This window comes from Somniosus microcephalus, chromosome 1 (genome assembly GCF_052327205.1).
Source record: "Somniosus microcephalus isolate GS21.2 chromosome 1, FLI_Smic_1.0, whole genome shotgun sequence".
Taxonomy (NCBI): Eukaryota; Metazoa; Chordata; class Chondrichthyes; order Squaliformes; family Somniosidae; genus Somniosus; species Somniosus microcephalus.
This window is the reverse complement of record NC_140987.1, coordinates 291,221,209-291,243,286: the sequence shown is the minus strand read 5'-3', so window position 1 is coordinate 291,243,286 and position 22,078 is coordinate 291,221,209. Positions and strand designations below refer to the sequence as shown.

The window sequence follows — 22,078 nt, the reverse complement described above, 5'->3', positions numbered from 1 at the left end:
ACCATCATGCTGCTTCTGATGGCCGAAGTCTCAGCTTCCAATGCAGCGCAAGCCACCCAATGACCGAGTGCTGCAATGGAAGCTCAGACTGAAGTCATACAAGCTCAGCTTGCTGCCACACAGGCACAGACTGCTGCCATCGTGGCTGGGTTTACCAGTGTTGAAAGGGGCTTGCAGGGTGTCACAGCAGTCTGTACTTCAGCAGATTACCAGGTTTGGTGAGGCGCTGCCCCGGGGGAGTGGCAATGGATCCGTGGAGGACGACCCTGCTGTCCTCTCTCAGGATGACAGCATTCGCCCTCCCACCACTGCCACTCCGCCAATGCCCTTGCTGTTGCTCGTCAGCCAGCCCAGACTGCTGCCGCCCATGCCGAGGTGGTACAGTCTGAAGCTGGGCCTACAATGTCATCCTGCAAGGCCACTGAATTCTCCCCACTGAAAGTCAGCAGCCTTCCACCAACCATGCTGCAGCCACTGGGGTAGCACTGCATAGGAGCATTAGGATAGGCATAGGCACATGCAAGACAGTCATTAAGGGAATGCACAAGGGTGATTAGTTGAATATTTCATGTAATCTTGGATGGATATATGGATATAATTTGCTTGGAAAGTTTGCTTTGTGGTGGCTTTTATTTCAGCATTGTTGCCAAGATGACACTGTGATGGTCAGTAACAGAGGGAAGGTAAGGTGTGGGACTAATGTTGAATGGGAAAGTAGGGTTGCATTCATTCATACCACGGGCGGATGATTCGATCCCACTTATCCCAGCCAGAAAGGGGCTGTCTGGGATGCCGCCTTCCTTCCATTTCCTCCTCTTTCGCCTCCTCCTCCTGAACTGGCGGTCATATCCCTGGTGGCAAGGGCTGTGCCCTCATTATGGCCAGGTTGTGGAAGTGTTGTTTAAAGACGCAAATGATGTTCCGTGTGGCAGCATGGCTCTCGTTGTACGCATGCTGCCCACGTGTGGTAGGATTGTGGTGCACAATCATGAGGCAGGTGGTCAAGGGATAGCCCTTATCGCCCAGTAGCCACCCTCTGGTTTGTCTTGGTGGCTCAAAGACTGAGGGAGCAGTAACTGGCACAGAATAAAAGCATCATGACTGCTGCCAGGATACCGGGCATTCACCATCATGATATACTGAGCATGGTTGCACACCAACTATACATTCAGCGAGTGGTAACCTTTGTGGTTGCGGTTCATCTCAGCATTTATATACTGTGCTCGCAAAGCCACGTGCATGCAGTCGATGGCGCCCTGAACCATGGGGAAGTCCACTATCCAGGCAAAGCCACGTGCACACTCTGTCTGCTTCTCTCTGGTCAGAGAGAAAACAATGAAGTCCCCTCTCCTGGCATAGGAGCTACAGTCACCTCTCTTATGCAGCAGTGGACAGCGCACTGAGATATGTTACAGATGTTGTTACTCCAGCTTGGAAGGATCCCGATGCAAAGAAATTCAGGGCCACGGTCACCTTCACAGCCACTCGCAACACTGTCCTTGCCCTGGAGGTTGCAGGTCTGGTTGCAAGAGGTGGCAGAGTTCTGTGAGCATCTCCTCCGTAAATCGCAGACGCCTCACACACTGCTCATGGCTCAGGTTGTGGTAAGAGAATCGTTCTCGGAAGAACCCCCTGGGTGAGGCCTCCTGCCGAGAGCCCTTCTCACCCTCCTCCTCCTCCCACTACGAGCAGCTTGTCCTGTTCTTTGCTGTCTCTGCTCCATCTCTCTGTCATGCTGCAGGCCAAGTGGTATAACAACTAGAGCACCTATGACTGGGAGCAAGTGATCTGACCAGAACCCTTGAATTCAGAAGCAAGGCCTTCTCCACTTGCAGCACCAACTTTAAATAACTCAAGAAAGCTCCAAACAGTTTCACAAACTTACACAGTAGAAATCAAAAAGCAACTGACCTGAAAGTTGTCGATGGTTCCTTTAAATATCGCTTTGGGGGGGGGGGGGGGGGGCGGGTCCTTCCTGCTGCTGAACACGTGTTCAGCTGTGCAAGGTTAAGAGAGGGCATTAGCTCCAGCGAAGACAATGAAAATGGCAATGCTGGCGTCAAATCAGCATTGCACGCTGACTGACTTCACGATCTGCCTACTTACCATACTTCTAGCACATGCTCCCAACAGCCACCCAACTGCCCTCACCAAGATGGCGTCCAGCGCAGCCCGCACCAGAAATGTGCGCACGTCAGATGGATGCCATTTTGGTCTCAATTCAGCACATGCAGCGCACTAACAATGGGTACTATGCAACCAAATTTTTAGGCCACGAAACCCAAAAATTACATATATATATATAAACCTGTCTCTCTCTCTCTCTCTGTCTCTCTCTGTCCAGCTATACAATCAAAAGTTAGAGCGTACCTACACGTATGTTATATCGAAAGAAAGCTTATCGTTAGGGGACTCTCGTAGGCATATTTACTTTTTCGTCAGACAAAAATTGTTTGGACAGTATACAAAAAACGTTCAAAAATCCTCACATTAGCGGTTGACCAATCCTACCTCTGATTAGCGTTGAGTGACGTACTGCTTGACCAATCCTACAGTTCACTCACCTGATGGTTGACCAATCAGTGCCTCACGGGCGGGTCCTAATCCTCCAATCTCCCTAAACTTCGCCGCCATTTTTTCCATCCCCACAGGGACAGCAGCAGCAAAAGAAACCCCCACATTGCGGCTCCCGATCCCGCTCCTGCCCCGCCGGAGCGACAGGTAAGTTGGGCTCACTCGGGCCGTGCCTCGCAAACGCTCGGCCCGACACACACAGCGGTCGGGGGAGTGGCAGCGGCCGGCCGTCAGCCGCGCGATCCGCGGGGGAGCTCAGCTCGGGTCCGTCTCGGCCCGGCAGCGCCTCAAGCGCTAGGCCCCGCATGGCCGCTATCACAACGGCACCGGGCCTCAGGCGCTAGGCAGGGAGAGGGGAGGGAGGGGGAGGGGAGGGAGGGAGAGGACAGCACAGGGAGAGGGGAAGAGGGAGAGAGAGGGGGGACAGACGGGCAGGGAGACCGTGCAGCCCAAAATTGCCCTGGCAATGTCGGGCACCCCCAGCTAGTTCAGAACAAAACGTTTCTTCTTATTCAGAGTTGCTTGTAGAGTGTAGTACACCCCTGGAAAATATTTCTCTGACAGGCCTCTTTCTGTGTCAAGAAGTACTGAGCTTGAGCTTTGATGCCTGTTTTGCTGGGCTCAATATGGGGCAGCACATGCTGCTGGCTCCTACTGCTTCCTCCACCCAATTCCCCAAAGTTCTGCCAGGTCTTTTCCCACACCACTCCCTGATTTGCCAGTTCTCTCCTGCTCCTCGATGTTGTTCCTGTTCCCAGATTTTGTTACAAATTCTCTCCTGTCCCCACTCCCCAATGTTCTGTTGGTTCCCACTCCTATTTCTCAATGCTATGTGTTGTATCCGTGTGTTAATGGAGACACGGAATGCAGGAGTTGGTTTCACAGGTGTTTACTGAACAAAGTCTGGAGGTGAACTAACAGATACAAGACACTATACAGGCTTATATAGCCCGAGTGGCCATTACCGGCATTACAGTACACAGGGGGCTCTTAAAGGCACATACACCACAATTCTTCCCCTTTTAGACAACCAGTACAAAACATTTTAAGTAATCATTAATTAACATGTTACAAGAACAATAATCTACACATTTGCTGCAGTTAATTAATTATAAGTCAGTCTCTCTGGAGGCTTCCTGACTCGGTCCGGATAACGCCTCGGTGGTGTAGTAGTTTTTGGTGGTGTAGTAGGTTCTTTTGGCAAGGTCGATTCAGCTTGAATGCCAGTGTCGGGTTCATCTGGTTCCAGTATCACCGGATCGGAGGTAGATACTATGGGTATCTCTGCTTCCTCATTAGGCGTATGGAGTTGTGGTGTAGGTTGTCCCTTTTCGGATGATTCTATGATCTGGTCAGCATGGTGCCTTATTATGCTTTCTCCAATGTCCACGATATACATCAGCGGTCCTAGTCGTGTGCAAATAGTTCCAGGCTGCCATTTCTCAGTACGGTAGTCCCGGGCCAAAACTTGTTGACCTATCTGGAAGGTTCTAGTTGGCCTTTCATTCATGCCTTGAAATTGCCGGTTCTCCACGTCCCTTCTGATGTTTGGCTTGATCAAATCCAGCTGGCATCTTAGGCTTCTATTGAAGAACATCATGGCGGGAGTTTGGTTTGTAACCACGTGTTGCATTCCTGTATGCAAACAAGAAGTTATCTACCTTATGCTGTAGATTTATGTCTTCATTACCCATGGCCTTTATGGCCTTCTTGAAGGTCTGGACAAACCTTTCAGCCAATCCATTGGTGGCGGGATGGTATGGGGCGGACGTGTAGTGCTTAACCCCATTGCTTTTTAAGAACTTCCTGAATTCTTCGGACACAAATTGCGGTCCATTATCATAACAGATCTGTTCAGGCAGCCCATTCCTGGCAAATATGGTCCTTAATACTGTGATGGTTTTTTCCGTGGTGGTGGAGGATATCTTTATTACCTCTGGCCACTTGGAGTGTGCATCAACCGCGATTAAGAACATTGAGTCCATAAATGGACCAGCAAAGTCGATGTGTACCCTTTGCCATGGAGATGAGGGCCACTCCCATGGATGTAGAGGGGCTTGTGGTGGGGCGTTTTGGACCTTCTGGCATCCTAGGCAGCTCTTGGTCATTTCTTCGATGTCTCCATCGATACCTGGCCACCACACAAACGCTCCGGTTAGGTTCTTCATTTTCACTCCACCCAGATGCCCCTCGTGAAGCTCCTTTAGCACTTTATCCTGGAGTTTGGGTGGAATCACCACTCTGGATCCACACATCAAGGTTCCTCGGCACATTGACAGCTGTTCTCTTCTTTGCGAGAATGCTGGCAACAGTGGTTCGCCATGTGCTGGCCATCCCTTCACCGTTAAATCGTAGACTCGTGAGAGAGTCGGGTCATTTCTCGTTTCCTTTTCAATGGCAGAATTTGTTACTGGTAGACATTCCACTATGGTTGAGTGGAACATCTCCACTGGGTCCACTGTAGGTGCCTCTTCTACCGTTGGCAACGGTAGGCGCGATAAACCGTCAGCATTCCCATGCTGTTTTGATCCTTTGTATTCTATGTCATATTGGTGTGCCCCTAGGAAAAGGGACCACCTCTGTAGCCTTTGCGCTGTCATAATGGGAACAGCCTTTTTAGGGTTGAATATGGAGACGAGGGGTTGATAATCAGTCAACAAGGTAAGTTTTTGTCCGTGTAGGTAATGGTTGAATTTCTTCACTCCCCATACCAGGCTGAGTGCTTCCCTGTCGATCTGGGCATAGTTACGCTCAGCTGAGTTCAATGAGCGTGACGCAAAAGCTATCGGCCGCTCCGAGCCATCAGGGAATCTATGCGATAATACCGCTCCTACGCCGTAAGGGGATGCATCGCACGCCAGTCTGATTGGCAGTGATGGGTTGTAATGAGCCAAAACTTCCTTGGACGTGATCAAGCCTTTGCATTTATGGAAGGCACGTTTACAGTCTTCGCTCCATTTCCAAATTACTCCCGTTTGTAGCAGTTCGTTAAGAGGGTGCAGAACAGTTGACAAGTTCGGTAAAAATTTATGATAGTAATTTATCAATCCCAGGAACGACCTTAATTGTGAGACATTTTCAGGTGCTGGGGCTTTTATGACCGCTTCAATTTTTTCAGGTGACTTATGCAACCCTTCCTCGTTAATTATGTGGCCACAATATGAGATTTGTTTCTGGAAAAATTCACACTTGGGGCGATTTGCTCGTAGGCCCCGTTCTCTCAGCCTAGTGAGCACCTGCTCCAAATTGGCAAGGTGCTCGTTGTCGTTTTCTCCTGTTACAAGGATGTCGTCTAGGTAGCATTGAGTCCCCGGAATCCCTTGGAGGACTTGCTCCATAGCTCTTTGCCAGATAGCTGGAGCTGATGCTACTCCGAAAACCAGTCGATTGTACTGGTACAGGCCTTTGTGTGTGTTTATCGTGAGATACTTTTTAGAGGCCTCTTCGACCTCCATCTGTAGATATGCCTGTGCCAAGTCAATTTTGGTGAAACGTTTCCCTCCGGATAGTGAGGCGAAAATATCTTCTAGAGGATACTGTACCGTGTGAAGGACCGGGTTTACAGTCACTTTGAAGTCCCCACAGATGCGAATTTTTCTCTGTTCTTCAGATTTATCATTATTCAACGTTTTCTTCATGACCGGGACGATGGGTGTTGCCCACTCGATCCAATCTATCTTGGATAATACGCCTGCCTTTTCCAAATTCTCCAGCTCTGCCTCGACTGCTGGACGAATTGCGTATGGCACCGGCCTTGTCTTAAAAAACTTCGGAATTGCCGCATCTTCCACTTGTATTGAGGCGGTGACACCTTTCAAGGTTCCTAGTTCCTGTTGAAACACTTCCTTGGCGTTGGCCAAGATGTCTTTTAATCGTTCAGGTATGACGTCATCATCATTTTTTTTCTTACTGGTCACCGTCAGTGCCTGAATGGAGTGCCAGACTAAACGTATCTTCCTGATCCATTCACATCTCAACAGCGGTGGACCACCATCTTGCAGAACGTATAAATACTTCTGTATTTCCTTGCCGTTGTATACAACAGGCACCCTTATTTTCCCTTTTGGGTATACTTTCTGCCCCGTATATGTTTTCAAGATAATGGATGTGTCTTTCAAAGGTATATGCGGAAATAGCCACTCGTAATCCCGTCGACTTATGACGGTCAGAGCTGATCCTGTATCTCGCTCCATTTTAACTGGGGACCCCGCTATCGTGAGGGTAACCCAAATGGTCTGGTAATCTTCTTTGGCAATTACATTATGTAATTTGAGACAGCTTAGTCTCTTGTTTCCGGAGTCGCTATCGCTCTTCTGGTCTTCGGAGCTACTGTCCGTCATCATTTGTACCTTTCTGTACTTTTCCTTATTGATTTTTTTTCCTGTCCGTGGATTTTTTGTTTCCAGATCGGCATACACGTGCAATGTGTCCAATCTTTCCGCATTGCCTGCATGCTTTGTCCTTGAACCAGCAGTCCCCTCTGGTCATGGGTGGATCTGCCGCAGTAATAACATCTCTCGAAACCCCGTGTCATTTCATGGGTGCCGAAGTCCTGTGGCTTTTGCTGTATCTCTGCAGCTCCTCTTGCGGCTGCTTCGTATGATACAGCCACACTGAAAGCCTTGTCCAGTGTCAAATCTTTCTCAGAAAGTAGCCTTTTCTGTGTTCCTTCACTTAGGAGACCGTAGATGAATTTGTCTCGAAGAGAATCTGCCAGTCCTGCCCCGAATTGGCCGTGCTTTGACAGCTTCCTTAATTCGGTGAGGTAATCAGCATTACTTTCATTCTTGTGCTGATTCCTCCTGAAGAATTTGAATCGTTCCGCTATCAGCAGCGGTGTTGGGTTTAAGTGCTCCTGTAGGGTATCAACAATCTCCTTAAAATTCTTGTCCTTCGGTTTGGCTGGAGTGATTAAGTTTCGTAACAGCCTGTATGTCCTTGCGCCCATTAGATTTAGAAGTACTGATGCCTTTTTATCATCCTCTATTTCATTTGCTGTGCAATATACCTCCACTCTTTCCACATATGTGGTCCAATCCTCTATATCGCTATCGAAAGCAGTAATATTGCCAGTCTTAGGCATCCTGAAAAAAAATGGCGCCTCCCACGCTTTCCTTTCTTCCCCGCAGAAAAAAAAATGGCGCCTCCCGCGCTTTCCCGCCGCTGCCGACAACGCTGTTCTCCGCGGTTTTTATTTACATAGGTATTTTTAATAGGTGGAGACTCGTTCCCGCCGGACTCTCTGGGACTTTTCCCTCCCTCTGCTTGGTCCGAACGCCGACCTGCTTTGCAGCGCCGGCCGTCTCCCGAGTGCTCCACCCTCTGTCTCTGTTTGCCTCCGCCTTCGCTGCTCGGCCCCACTGCAGAGCCAGCCGATGGAGCCCCAGCCCGCCGCCCAGGAAGAATTATTGCAGTACCTGCCACCAGCTCAGCTAGCTGGTGAAACCACAGTTTTTTTTTCTTTCTTGTTTTTCTTTGACTTTCGTCTGAGGAATCGATCTCCTTGAGGTGCTGCCGAATTGCAGGTAAGTCCGTTTCCAATTCGTCGCTACTGTTGTATCCATGTGTTAATGGAGACACGGAATGCAGGAGTTGGTTTCACAGGTGTTTACTGAACAAAGTCTGGAGGTGAACTAACAGATACAAGACACTATACAGGCTTATATAGCCCGAGTGGCCATTACCGGCATTACAGTACACAGGGGGCTCTTAAAGGCACATGCACCACACTATGTGTATCTTCTCCCACCCCATTCAGATACAGTGCCACTCTGTTCCTGCCCTGTTCCCTATTTTGTGTCAGCCATGGCTCAGTTGGAAGCACCCTCGCCTGAGTCAGAAGGTTGTGGGTTCAAGTCCCACTCCAGAGGCTTGAGCACAAAAATCTAGGCTGACACTCCAGTGCAGTACTGAGGGAGTGCTGCATTGTCGGAGGTGCCGTCTTTCAGGTGAGACATTAAACCGAGACCTGTCTGTGCTCTCTGGTGGACGCAAAAGATCCCATGGCACATTTTGTAGAAAAGCAGGAGTTAACCCTGGTGTCCTGGCCAATATTTATCCCTTAACCAACATCACTAAAAAAAGAAATTATCTGGCCATTATCACATTGCTGTGCGAGAATTGGCTGCCGCGTTTCCTACATTACAACGGTGACTACACTTCAAAAAGTACTTCATTGGCTGTAAAGCGCTTTGGACATCAAGTGGTCATGAAAGGTGCTATATAAATGCAAGTCTTTCTTTTTCTTTATGATGCTGCTCTTCATCTGCCCCACTCTCCTAAGTCACGTTCATTGTTTTCCACCATTTCCTGAAGTTGTACTTCTCGTAGTGCCTACTTTCCATGTTGCAGTTCTCCTCCTGTCCTTCCCCATTGTGCACCTTCTCATCTAACCACATTCTCTAATATAGTGCTCTTCTCTTGCCTAATTCCCCAATATTATGCTTTTCTCCCATTATAATTTCCCAATGTTGTACTGCATTATATTTATTCTATCCTGCCACCGTTCCTTGGTGTCGTGCTCTTCCACTCTCGCTTAGGTCACTATCATGCTCCTTCTCTACAACAACTGTACCTTAATGTTGCGCTCCTTCTGCCCTGTTCCCCACTATAGTGCTTCTTTCCTGCCACTATTCTGACATTGTGCTCCCTTCTACTATCCTGTTCCTAACCTAATACTAGTTCTCCCTCAGCATCATTTCCCTCTTTTGCTCATCTTCTCACATCCCGCTCCTGTTCCTGTGTTTGGATTCAACCCAAGAGAAGATCTGAAAATGTGTTTTCTATCAAGACAATAAACACATAAGGCATGTTAAATTTAATTTTACAAAAGCTTTCACTACTCTGGCGTTCTGATTTTGCAAAATTATAAATTAAAAATTTCACAAACATATCTGTGTATCATTAAAAATCTTGTGTATGGTGCACATTTCTTAACACTGTCGGCATGTGCAATAGAAACCTTCTATGTAAACATTTATAATGGAATTATGTATTTAAATATTTCAGCATCACAGTTTGATGAACTAAATGAGCACTCAAAATGCTTTTCAAAAAAAATTTCATTTTTCCTTTAAGTAACTTAAATTTCTAATATTCAAAATACAGTTTTAAACAATTTTAAAAACTCAAAAAAGTTAATTATTTTACAATAACAATTAGATTTATACACTAGATTTTTGTGTGTCTTTAAATATCTTCATTAAAGTTTTCACTTGAAGGTCTCAGCCTCTCCCAAAGGCCTGGACTTGGACTTGATAATTTTACCCATCAGCTGAAGGCAGATTCTGCAGTGTTAGCATGAGCAAAATTTCTTCTTCTTTGTTTTAAGAGCTGTGGGAGCTAGCTAAAATCTATCTGCCACCCTGTGAAGATTTCAGTTTGTTCTCTTTTCTAAACTCAACCTGTTGCCAAATCTTGTTAGAAATTCCTAACTTCTAGCCTCATTCAAAAATTAACATACTGTCATATGCACAACTGAACAAATCATAAAATCTGTTATAATGTAATTTGTGTGCTTGACTTCCTTTCAAGCCTGTTACCTGGAAGACAAAAATGACCGACGTGTCTAAATGTTAAGGATACAGTCAGAGGCAGCTACCTTTCTACACTCTTATGTATGGTGTCTCACTGGATGAAAAGAGAGATTGAGCATTTTCATTTGCAGACTTACCAGTGCCCTACAGCTCGAGATGTGCAAGAGGCTGAGTGATTTCTGGAGGTACGTGACTCAAAAAAATGTTTTGAGACAACTGAATTAGAGTTTTGGCAATATTTGTGAAACATGTTGCTGCAGTGTACTTTGAGGAAACGCAAGCTTAAAAATATAAAAATAAAATATTTTTGTTCAAATTATGTATGTCCACCCCTTGCCCTCTTCCATGAGATGTGGTGCCCACATTAGCATGTGCTTGGCTCCAATATCTATGGCCTGCTCCCCACCCAAGCGTATTTTCACAACTTCTTCAGCTGTGCCTTCTTTATAGAATTTCCCGCTGCGGCCGGTGCTTGTGGTGCGACTCTCTCTACTGTGCCCTCAGACAGCACCTATGGCCCATTCCTGGATCAGGTCACCCTAGACTTTTGCCAGTACCTCAGCCCGTATCAACTGACTCATTAAGAGCAATGCCACAGGAGTTCTGAGGGCTAGACAAAAATATATACATGTATAGCAACAAGGTATAAAAGGCAATCATTTAATTTTGAGGACCAGATATCAGAACTAGTGCCCCCTCAGTGGAATCGCTGTCTTGTAACTCAATTTGCATGCATTAATTTTTAATGGAATGAAAAACAAAGTTTGCAAAACATACAAAAGTGAGCACGCTATTCAGTGGTGTCAGGGAGCCATGACATCAGACTATAAGCTGGAATGATCAAGAGTAATGAATCTGGTTATGGTAGCTGCAAAACCTAAATAAGGTTCACAGATTTGAATTGATGATAAATGAGCACGTCAGTGCCATAATGCAGTGAAACTGTACAAACGGCCACCCCCAAAAAACAGACACTTACTGACAGTCCCCAAGTAACTTGCATTATAATACAGGAAACTTTGGTTTATCCGGAGGTTGTATGTCCGAAATACTCGATCTAACGGCAAAAATCAGGAGCCGTTTTCTGTAAGTTTTTTTAGATCTCGTTCTTTTTTTCTCCCCAGTCAGCCACTGCAAGGTCTGTAGCTATAGCAACAGCTTCAGCTACAGACGCTTGCAGCTGCAGCCGACTCTTTAGAAGCTGTTGCTAAGCAACAGTGTTTGTTGTCAGATACGGAGATGAAAACCTCCGTATGCTTCAACATTAACTTTGTATGTCCGGCAGTTTTGATAGATCGGCAACACGCCGGTCCCGTCAGTGCCGGATATCACAAAGTTTCCTGTAGATACAAAACTGCCCTTTAAACCACACACTTGCAAATTACAAACTATGGACAGCTTTCAACGCACCATGTCCGTTTACAACATAAGACACTGCACATACAGGTAAGTGCGAGGTGGCAGCGGGTGGAAAAACCATTTTGTGTAATGGAGATCTCTTTACCCAGCATCCATAGTGGTAGAGAAACCCCTCTATCTCTGGGATTGAAAAGATCTCCATTAACACAAAAGCTGGGAACTGCCGGTCATGGGTGTGGGGAGGGTGGGGGGCAGTATCCTGGAATCAGGGGCCCTTAACTTGCAGGGGGTGGGGGCTGAAATCATGTTTTTGGGGGGGGGGGGTGGAAGGTGGAAGGGGGTTCAAGAGTTGAGGGGAGAGGATGGTTTTCTCTTTTCCCTACACTTGGTTCCCCCTCTTCGCCTACTCTCAGATGGCCTCCTTGTTCTTGGAACTTCTCTCATAACAGCTGCTGGCACGAAACTACAAATAAAGATTTTCAACTACAGGGAACCCAACCTTTATAAGGTAAATCCAATATCATTTGTAAAGGTCATGTGACCCGATATTAAGTGATCTGATGTCATGGGGTCAGGCGTCATGTGGCCAGAACATCACCTGATCAAATCTCTAGGAATGACTCCAATCAGAGTTGGCAACCCTACTTCACCAGTACGTCAGGTACTGATGAGCTGCTAACAGCCCTCTACCCAGTTCCCAGCAGCTGCAGGGAGGGGTTCCGGACAGGGGTCTGCACGACATTAATCCCCCCACCCCGCCCAATTTGGCTGGGATCGGACAAGCACTCCAGCCCCACAGCAGCCACCTTCCCCTGTGCAGGCTGCCAATGTAGCAGATCCGAGGATCTCAGCATTCCTCCCCCGATGGAAAAGTATCGTGGGATGGCAATGAACTAGGAAACCCAACGAACAGAAAATGAACTGAAATAACGTCCTGCCGTCAGGGCTCCAGAATTAGGCACAATCCCAGGTGAGGGTGACAAAAAGAAGGAATGCTGCAGGAGGTACAGCCAATCCTGGAATATCTGACTCATCTGGTTTACTGTACATACAATGACCATTTTGAAAATAAGCACACCTGCAAATAAAGGACACATAATGCAAGTCCCTTAGGGGTTCCTAATTTACAGATTTCACTGTATTACATAAGTGTGCTGGACAGTCTACCAGAAAAAACAGGCCTGCCTATTTTACCAGCTTCATAAAAACATTTGATTACTCATTATTAGGCGCAATATTAATTAAATGACTGACGCATCGCAGAATTGAAACCAAGAACCCAGACATCTACCATAAAAACTGAGCTCACCTGGCCAAATTACTGGAATGCTTTAAGAACTGCTTTCCTTCACAGAAGTACCCATGGTAAGAACTTATTTTTTGCATTTTTGAAAAATATTTTAAGAGTTCATATTCATTGGCAATTTAGTGGTAGTAAGAATATGGCAGGGAAGTGTTAAATATATTTTTGAAGTCACAAAACCAGAATGATTTGGTCATTATTTCCAGGACATGTATGCTCCACATTTTCAAAAAAAATCATCTTCCATGAACCATGGAGAAGATTAATATACTGATGGGCAAACAAAAAGGAAATCCATTATTTTAGACTTTTGCAGTTCAAAACACATGACCTTCCCAATTCCTGTGTCATATATATCCCTAAGAGACTTAGTTTCTAGGTACTAGACGGATAAGCAAGGACATGAGCAATTAATTCCCTCTTCCGTTGTATATATAAAAAGACTAGCATTTATATATAGCAATAAATGCCTTGTCAAACAGATTTTAACCTTTATTAATAATGTTTTGGGTTAAACCAATTAACTTCATTTGGGAAGAAGGCAGGGGAGATGTTTGGTTACCTACCTTTAAGGTTTTCTTTCCTTGAATGGAAGCCTCCTTCAGCTACCACAAAGAGCAAGCTCAAATCACTAGTAGGCAGAATCGCAAAGACATTATCGCTTTAACATGTCTCTAATATTGATGTCAATATGTTACATGTGTCTCGCCTCTCCCAAACTATGTATAAAACAGTGCCACTCCTGGGAAGCACCAGCACTTTCCTGAGAACTGTGAAAAAACAATTCTGATGTAATGCATGAATTGTACTAACACTTCAATCACTAACGATTTTCACCATCTCCACAAAAGGGACAGAATAAGCTGGTACTTGGAGTTTGCTTCCATTTAAAGAAGGATGAAAACCTTATCAGGTAAGTAATTTACATTTTTTCTTGATTCACATCTACCCAACAATTAGATTCTGAGTGAATGGGTACAGTCAGAGAAGGAAGGTAGGCATTTGGGTTAGAGGAACACACATGCACACAGAACAGATCTACTAAAAACTTCTTGCTGCTTCTCTTTCCCTCCCTGCTGAGTGGAAGTGACCATCTGCATTTCTCTACGAAACATAGCCAAAACTGTAAAGCTGTTGTGTGGGAAAAACATAGGCACAGACATGTGTTCCACCACATCACAGCACAAAGGATTAAGATGTTCCTTTGTACCTCTTATTCAACATTTCAGGACAACTAACACTACATTGATGAACTGCCATTTTAAAATGACCATTTTAATTTTTTTCTTGGGAAGGCTTTACTTGCAAATTAAAGCAAAAGTTGAGAATCCAAACAAATCTGTCTTTACTGCTCATTTAATACATCTGGAGCCTATTAAATAACCAAAAGCATATAGCATTCCAGAGATCTATTAACACTTCTTGTAATTTCTGTCTTCAGTTGAACATAAAATTATTGAAATACATCAACGCAAGTACTTACTGCAGTCCATGCACCAATTATACAACGAGAACAGGTCCAACCATTATGGATTTCATGAAGAGGAACACCATAACAACCTACAGGTCAAAGAGTCACACTATTACTCCTATTCCAAAAATGAACATGTAATTGAGCAGCACGAAGAAAATAATACTTACTTGCATGAACCTGTAGACAGCACTTTGCACAGGATATCAGCAAACTAGTTCCATCCTCTTCAATAAATGAATTGGTAGGGTAAAGTTCATTATTTTCTTCGCTGTATGTAAAGCACATTTCTGGAATAAGCGGTTTCGTTTTATGCTGCTTGGATGGTGACAGCTCAGCTGAATCCATTTTGATTTGGGATATTTTTTCCACGGGGTGATCAGGCTACATATGAAACAAATATGTCGTACAGTTAATTATCTATTGGTTTTCCCCCCTAAAAATGTTTTAAAATATTGTGATCATCAAGGCGAGAGAAATTAGTGCTGGGCAACCAGCATAATAAATTCTGAGGTCTAGTATAATACATCCAGGTGCAGAGTAAAGCTCTCTCTACTTTGTGCCTATAACAAGCTTGAGCCCCGACCGCAAAAGAGCACTCCCCACTGTACCAGTGCAACATTTCATTTTCATTTACCACAGCAGCTATCCTGTGGCCTTGCATTGAGATTGCCAATTAATATCAAATGAAGGACAGTTGTGTGCTTTAGACCATTACCTACTAGAAACTATAATAGCATAGCCCAAATTATAGCACTGTAGAGGGATGATGCAGTTGAGGGGTCAAGAGTCTATTTGGTTAGAATTAAGGAACAATAGAGGAGCTATTACATGAATGGGTGCATACTATAGGCCACCAAATAATGGGAAGGAGATAGAGGGGCAAATTTGCAGGCAAGATGCAAGAATTACAGAGGAATGATAATGGGGGACTTCAATTATCCTAATATAGACTGAAACTGTAACAGTGCAAAGGGCAAAGAGGGGGAGGAATTTCTGAAATGTGTGTAAGAGAACTTTCTTGATACGTGTGTTTCTAGCCCAACAAGGAAGGAAGCAGTGCTGGATTTGATTCTGGGGAAAGAAGTGGGGCAAGTGGAGCATGTTTCAGCAGGAGAGCATTTGGGTAACAGCGATCATAATATTAGGTATAGAATAGTTATGGAAAAAGACAAGGTACAATCAAGCATAAAAATACTTAACTGGAGGAGGGCTAACTTCAGTGAGCTGAAAAGGGATCTGGCCCAGGAGGATTGGAATCAAAAATTGGTAGGCAAAACGGTAACAGAACAATGGGAGGCCTTCAAAGAGGAGATAGTTCGGGTACAGAATAGACACATTCCTATGAGGGGGAAAGGAAGGGCATCCAAAGCTAGAGCTTCCTGGACATAATGGTTAAAATAAGACAGAAAAAGGAAGCTTATGACAATAGTATGGTTCATAATACACTAGAGAACCAAGCTGAAGATAGAAAGTATAGAGGAGATCTAAAAAAGGGAATAAGTGGGGCAAAGAGAGAGTATGAGAATAGATTAGTGGCCAACATAAAAGCGAACTCAAAAGCCTTATATAAACACATATATAGTAAAAGGATAATGAAAGGAAGGCTGGAGCAAATTAGGGAACAAAAAGGAGATTCTCTTGTGGAGACAGAGGGCATGGCTGAGGCAATAAATGAGTACTTTGCATCCGTCTTTACTAAAGAGAATGCTGCCAATGTAGCCATAAAGTAGGAGGCAGTAGCGATATTGGATAGGATAAAAAATCCCATGGGATTAAAGGGACAGTGGCAGCATAGATACAAAATTGGCTACGGGACAGAAAGCAGAGAGTAGTGGTGAACGGTTGTTTCTCAGACTGGAGGTATTAACGCAGAGATCTGTGAAGGGATACATTTTGGCAAGAATGAGGACAGGCAAAATTAACTAAATGGTATAATTTTAAAGGGGTGCAGGAAAAGAGACACCTAGGGGTGTATGTACACATATCTTTGAAGGTGGCAGGACAAGTTGAGAACGCTGTTATTAGGCTTCATTAATAGAGACAGAGTACAAAAGCAAGCAAGTTATGCTACTCCTTTATAAATTAGGCCTCAGCTAGAGTAGTGCATTCAAATCTTTAGGAAGGATATCAAGGCCTTGGAGAGGGTGCAGAAGAAATTTATTAGAATGGTACCGAGGATGAGGGACTTCAGTTATGTGGAGAGACTGGAGAAGATGAGGTTGTTCTCCTTAAAGCAGAGGAGGTTAAGAGAAGATTTGATAGAGGTGTTCAAAATCATGAAGGGTTTTGACAGAGTAAATAAAGAGGAGAATTGTTTCCAGTGGCAGGAGGGTCAGTAACCAGAGGACACAGAGTAAAGGTGATTGGCAAAAAAAGAGGCGACATGAGGAAACTTTTTTTTTTACAGAATGAGTTGTTGTGATCTGGAATGAACTGCCTGAAAGGGTGGTGGAAGCAGATTCAATAGCAACATTCAAAAGATAATTGGATAAATACTTGAAGGGAAAAAATTACAGGTCTATAGGAAAAGAGCAAGGGAGTGGGATTAATTGGATAGCTCTAACAAAGAGCTGGCATAGATATGATGGGCCAAATGGCCTCCTCCTGTGCTGTATTATTCTATGATTCCAACTCATTCTGCATAGGATTCTTCCAGCCAGCAGAGTTTCAACCTATTTAGATCCCAAGTCTCAGAGGTGAAAGCCACTCAAATACCCAGTTACGTTCTTTTTGTCCGTAACCCTGTAAGTTCCTCATCCTCAAGTACCTGGCCAACTCCCTTTTATAATTCTTTCCTGAAGTGTGGTGCCCAGAATTGTCCACAATACTCCAGCTGAGGTCTAACCACTAATTTATAAAGTTCTAGCATGATCTCTTTGGGTTTTATATTCTATTCCTCTATTTTATAAACCCAAGTAACCCTTATGCTTTTTTGACCACCTTATCAACTTGCCCTGCCACCTTTAAGGATTTGTGTATATGGGCACCAAGGTGTCTGCTCACCAACACTTTTCAAAATCATTTATAGTAACACGGTCTTTCCATATTAGACCTCCCAAAGTGCATCACTTCACACTTCTCTACACTTGAACACCATCTGTCATGCTTCTGCCCATTTCACCACCCTGTCTATGTCACCATGAAGTCGACAACGATCCTCATCACTAACTACTACGTTGCCAAGTTTCGTACCATCTGCAAATTTTATAATGCTGCTCCCTACACCCAAGTCTAGGTCGTTTATAAAAGTTGAATAGAGTAATGGACCCAAAATTGACTCTTGGGGAACACCACTGCAAACCACCTCCCAGTCTGAAAAAACATCCATCCACCACCACCCTCTGCTTTCTGTCACTGAGCCAATTCCATATATATACTGCCACTTTCCCCTTAATTCCATTGGTTCCATCTTCTTAATAAGCCTCCTGTGTGGCACTTTGTCGAATGCCTTCTGAAAGTCCAAAGATACAACATCTACCACACTACCTTGATCAACCTTCTCTATTAGCTCATCAAATAGTTCAATCAAGTCCATGCTAGCTTTCCTTGATTAACCCATGCTTTTCCAAATGGAAGTTTATTTTGTCTCTGATAATGGTTTCCAATAACTTCCCCACCACTGAAATTAGGCTAACTGGCCTGTGGTGTCCTAGTTTATCTCTCTCCTTTCTTGAATAGTGGTATAACTTTAGCAACCCTCCAATCTTCCAGCACTACTCCTTTATCTAATGAGGATTGAAAGATTGTGACTAATGCCTCTGCTATTTCTACCTTTGCTTCTTTCAGCAACCTAGGATGCATTCCATCCGGACCAGGTGAGTTACCAACTTTCAGTAATGCTAATCTTTTTAGGACGTCTTCTCTATCTATTACTATCCTGTTCATAACTTCCCTCCTTTTTTAGTGTAACCTTCACATCATGTGTCTCCTTTGTGAAGACAGATGCAAAGCACTCATTTAATACTATAGCCATGTCCTCTGGCTCAACATGAAGATTTTCCTTTGGGTCCTTAATAGGTCTGTCCATATGTCTGTCCTCTATACACTCAAAAGTTATAGAGTGTACCTACACATATGTTATATCAAAAGAAAGCTGATGATCAGGGGAGTGTCATAGGCATATTTACTTTTTGGTCAGACAAAAATTGTTCGGACAGTATACAAAAAACGTTCAAAAATCCGCTCATTAGCGGTTGACCAATCCTACAGTTCAGTGACCTGATGGTTGACCAATCGGTGCGTCACGGGCGGGACCTAATCCTGCAGCCTCCCGAAACGTAGCCTCCATTTTTTCCCCTGCTTTTCCTCAACAGCGAGCGGGGCAGCTGCGTCGGCCCGCCGGAGCGGAAGGTGAGTTGGGGTCACTCGGGCCGGGCCTCACAACCGCTCGGCCCGAGACACAGAGCGGGGGAGCGGCAGCGGCCGGCCGTCAACCGCGCGGCCCGAGACACAGAGCGGGGGAGCGGCAGCGGCCGGCCGTCAACCGCGCGGCCCTCTAAACTGCCCTGGCAACGCCGGCCCTCCCCAGCTAGTATATGTTTATAAACTGAGTTCAATTTAATGGCGCCTGCTCATCTTTTCTCATATCATCTTTTTGCCTCCCGTATTAACTTTTTCAATTCCCTCCTGTACTTCCCATAATCTTCCTGGTTATTAACTGAATCTTGCTCCTAACGTTTGTCACAGGTCTCATTTTTCTGTTTTATTTTAACTTTTATTTCTTTTGTCACCCAGGACGCATTAGCTTTGGATGCTCACCGTTTCCCTTCAAAGGAATATGCCTAGTTTATATCTGAATTATCTCATCCTGAATGCCTTCCATTGCTCCGTTACTGCTTTACTTTGCAATCGCCTTTTCCAATCTACCTGCGCTAGGTCTCTTAAAATCACTGAAATTAGCTCTTCCCGAGTTGACCATTTTTACCTTTGATGTTTTCTGGTCTCTTTCCATGATTACTCTAAACCAGATTATGTTGTGGTCACTGACAGGTAGACACACTCCACTTGCCCTACTTCATTTCCCAGAACCAGATCCAACACTGCTTCCTTCCTTGTTGGACTGGAGGCATATTGATAAGAGAAAGTTCTCCTGTACACACATCAGACATTCCTCTCCTTCTCTACCCTTAGCACTATGTTTTTCTCAATCTATATTAGGGTAATTAAAGTCTCCCACTATTACTACAGGGTACTCTATTTTTGTCACACCCCTTTGAAATTTGCCAACAAATTTGCTCATCTATGTCCTTCTCACTGTTTGGAGCTCTATAAAAACACCCAACAATGTTACAGCTCCCCCTCTGTTCCTTAACTTAAGCCAAATAGATTCAGTCCTAGAACCATCTAGTATATCCTATTTAGAACTGCAACATCATCCTTAATCAATACGGCCATGCCCCCTCCTCTTTTTCCTTCTCTATCATTCCAAAATACTTGGTATCCAGGAATAGTAAGAACCCATTCCTGATCTTGTTTGAGCTATGTCTGTGTTAATGCAACCATGTCTTAATCCCATGTGGGAATTTATGACTGCAGCTCACCAACCTTATTAGTTACACTACAGACATCGACATACATACAATTTAATGCCTCCTTCTTTGATGTATCATTCTATGGTTCTAGCCTGTCACCAATTTGATAGATCAATCAGTTCACAATGATGATCTGAAAGATTCTTAATCCAGGGCATCTATTTATTACTTTACTTCAATTGGATCTTACTAACTCACTAAATACTCAAGTAAATGGTGCAAATACATAGCAGATCAGTCAGTACCTGTAAAGAGAAAAGATTCACATTTCAGGTGTAACCCTTCATCAGAACCTCTTTGAAGTATTCCACTAGATTTGTGATGTAATTTGGTGTATTTTTGCTATACAGCGAATAACCAATTTAGTCTAAAATTTTGAACGTGATTTAATACAACAAGTTAAATATTACAGGAATGTATAAGCAATTCTACAAGTTTTAAAATATTTCCTAATTCAGACCAGTATTTTTTTTTTTTTTTTTTATAAATGGTCTCACCATTAAATGCTATGGGTGGACAGCAGCTTGGTGATATTGTTCAAGTCAATTTATTTTTCCTGCCATCTCCCTCAAACACTCACTGATTTGAGATTAAATATGGAAAGATCATAGATCGGCATGGTATTAGTGTAACACAGTATTAACAGCACAGGAACAGACCATTTAGCCCAAAAGGTCCATGCTGGTGTTTATGTTCCATACGAGTCTCCTCCCACCCCTCTTCATCTAACCCCATCAACATATCCTTCTATTCCTTGCTCCTTCATGTGTTTCTCTAGCTTCCCCTTGAATACATCTATACTATTCGCCTCAACTACTCCGAGGTAGCGAGTTCCACATTCTATCCACTCTCTGGGTAAAGAAGTTGTTCCTGAATTCCCTATTGGATTTATTAGTGACTACCTTTATTTATGGCCCCTAATTCTAACTTGAGACTTAGAGCTAAAATTCTATGGTCAAACCTGGAAAAATTATTTTGAATATGTGAAAACTGTTCCAATTCACCACTTTGTTTCTTTTATCTAGCCTTTCAGATGAAATAACAAATTACCTGGTAATAAGGAAAGAAAAGTGAGCAAATGGCACAATATGGTTCCATTTTCGAGACTTCTTCATTATACTCCTTCTCTGCTTGGAAATTGTGCGGTTTATTCTGCCACAGTTGAACAAGGGGTTTGGCCCAAGGCCGAGTTTCATTTACCTCCTCTTCATTGGGTGTGGAATCAGCCAATTCTACAAAATAGAAGATTATTCTACATTTACTCCTTTCTTTCCTCAAGAATCAATTCAGTTGCAACATTAACATCCCCCCCGCACCCCTTCTAACAGTAGTGCATTATGGCACAATGCACCTGCTGGACACTGAAGAATTAGTCTGGAGAAAAGTTACAGCAGTACTATATATTATATCTGTTCTGATGAAGGGTCCCAGACCTGAAACGTTAACCCTGTTTCTCTCTCCACAGATGCTGCCTGGCCTGCTGAGTACAGTATTTCCAGCATTTTCTGTTGTTATTATATATTATACTGTTACTACATAGTACTGCTGGAACTTCTCATTAGAGTGGAAGAACTACGTTTCCCTTTACTAGTATACTCACCTTCAAATAACCTTAATCCCACAGTGGTCATTTTGGTTTATAAAGTGAGGCTTGGACTACAAAGTGACAGTTACTCAACAACTCAGACTGCATTCATTGTTGGGTGGAATGGTAAAAACAGAAGAACAAGAAGGGTGTGGCGGTTCCACCGGGTGTCCCGTACATATATAACTAGCTGAAGTGCCCGGCGGTGCCGAGGCTTTTTCGAGGGCATGTTGTTGTTGGAAGAGAGAGAGAGCGACTGGGGGGAAGAGAGAGAGCGACTGGGGGGAAGAGAGCGAGCGACTGGGGGGAAGAGAGGGAGGGGAGGGGAGGGGGGGAGGGAGGGGAGGGGGAGGGGAAGGGAGGGCGGGGGGGAGGGGAGGGGGGAGGGGGGAGGGAGGGGAGGGGGAGGGGAAGGGAGGGCGGGGGGGGAGGGGGAGGGCGGGGAAGGGAGGGAGGGGGAGGGCGGGGGAGGGCGGGGGGAGGGGAGGGGGGAAGGGAGGGCAGGGGGAGGGGAGGGGGGAAGGGAGGGGAGGGGAAGGGAGGGCAGGGGAGGGGAAGGGAGGGCGGGGAAGGGAGGGCGGGGAAGGGAGGGGGAGGGAGGGCGGGGGAGGGAGGGCGGGGGAGGGAGGGCGGGGGGAGGGAGGGCGGGGGAGGGAGGGCGGGGGGGAGGAGGGGGAGGGAGGGCAGGAGGAAGGGAGGGAGGGAGGGGGGAAGGGA

The 22,078-nt window shown here is 44.9% G+C and overlaps 1 protein-coding gene across 7 annotated transcripts in view; it reads right to left on the bottom strand.

Moving 5' to 3' along the window:
* The window catches only part of LOC147124839 (lysine-specific demethylase 4C-like), a 645,681-nt gene that overhangs the window by 309,834 nt on the left and 313,769 nt on the right, over positions 1 to 22,078 (bottom strand). For 6 of the 7 annotated variants that reach the window (XM_085993864.1, XM_085993875.1, XM_085993885.1 and 3 more), the window contains 3 exons: positions 20,827 to 21,008; positions 14,413 to 14,626; positions 14,255 to 14,331 (listed from right to left, as the gene is read on the bottom strand). In XM_085993864.1, the coding sequence (XP_085849990.1) occupies positions 14,255 to 14,331; positions 14,413 to 14,626; positions 20,827 to 21,008 (473 nt within the window). Of the gene's footprint in view, positions 1 to 13,337; positions 13,377 to 14,254; positions 14,332 to 14,412; positions 14,627 to 20,826; positions 21,009 to 22,078 lie in introns of all 7 variants that reach the window. The other variant, XM_085993908.1, reaches the window with a different exon arrangement.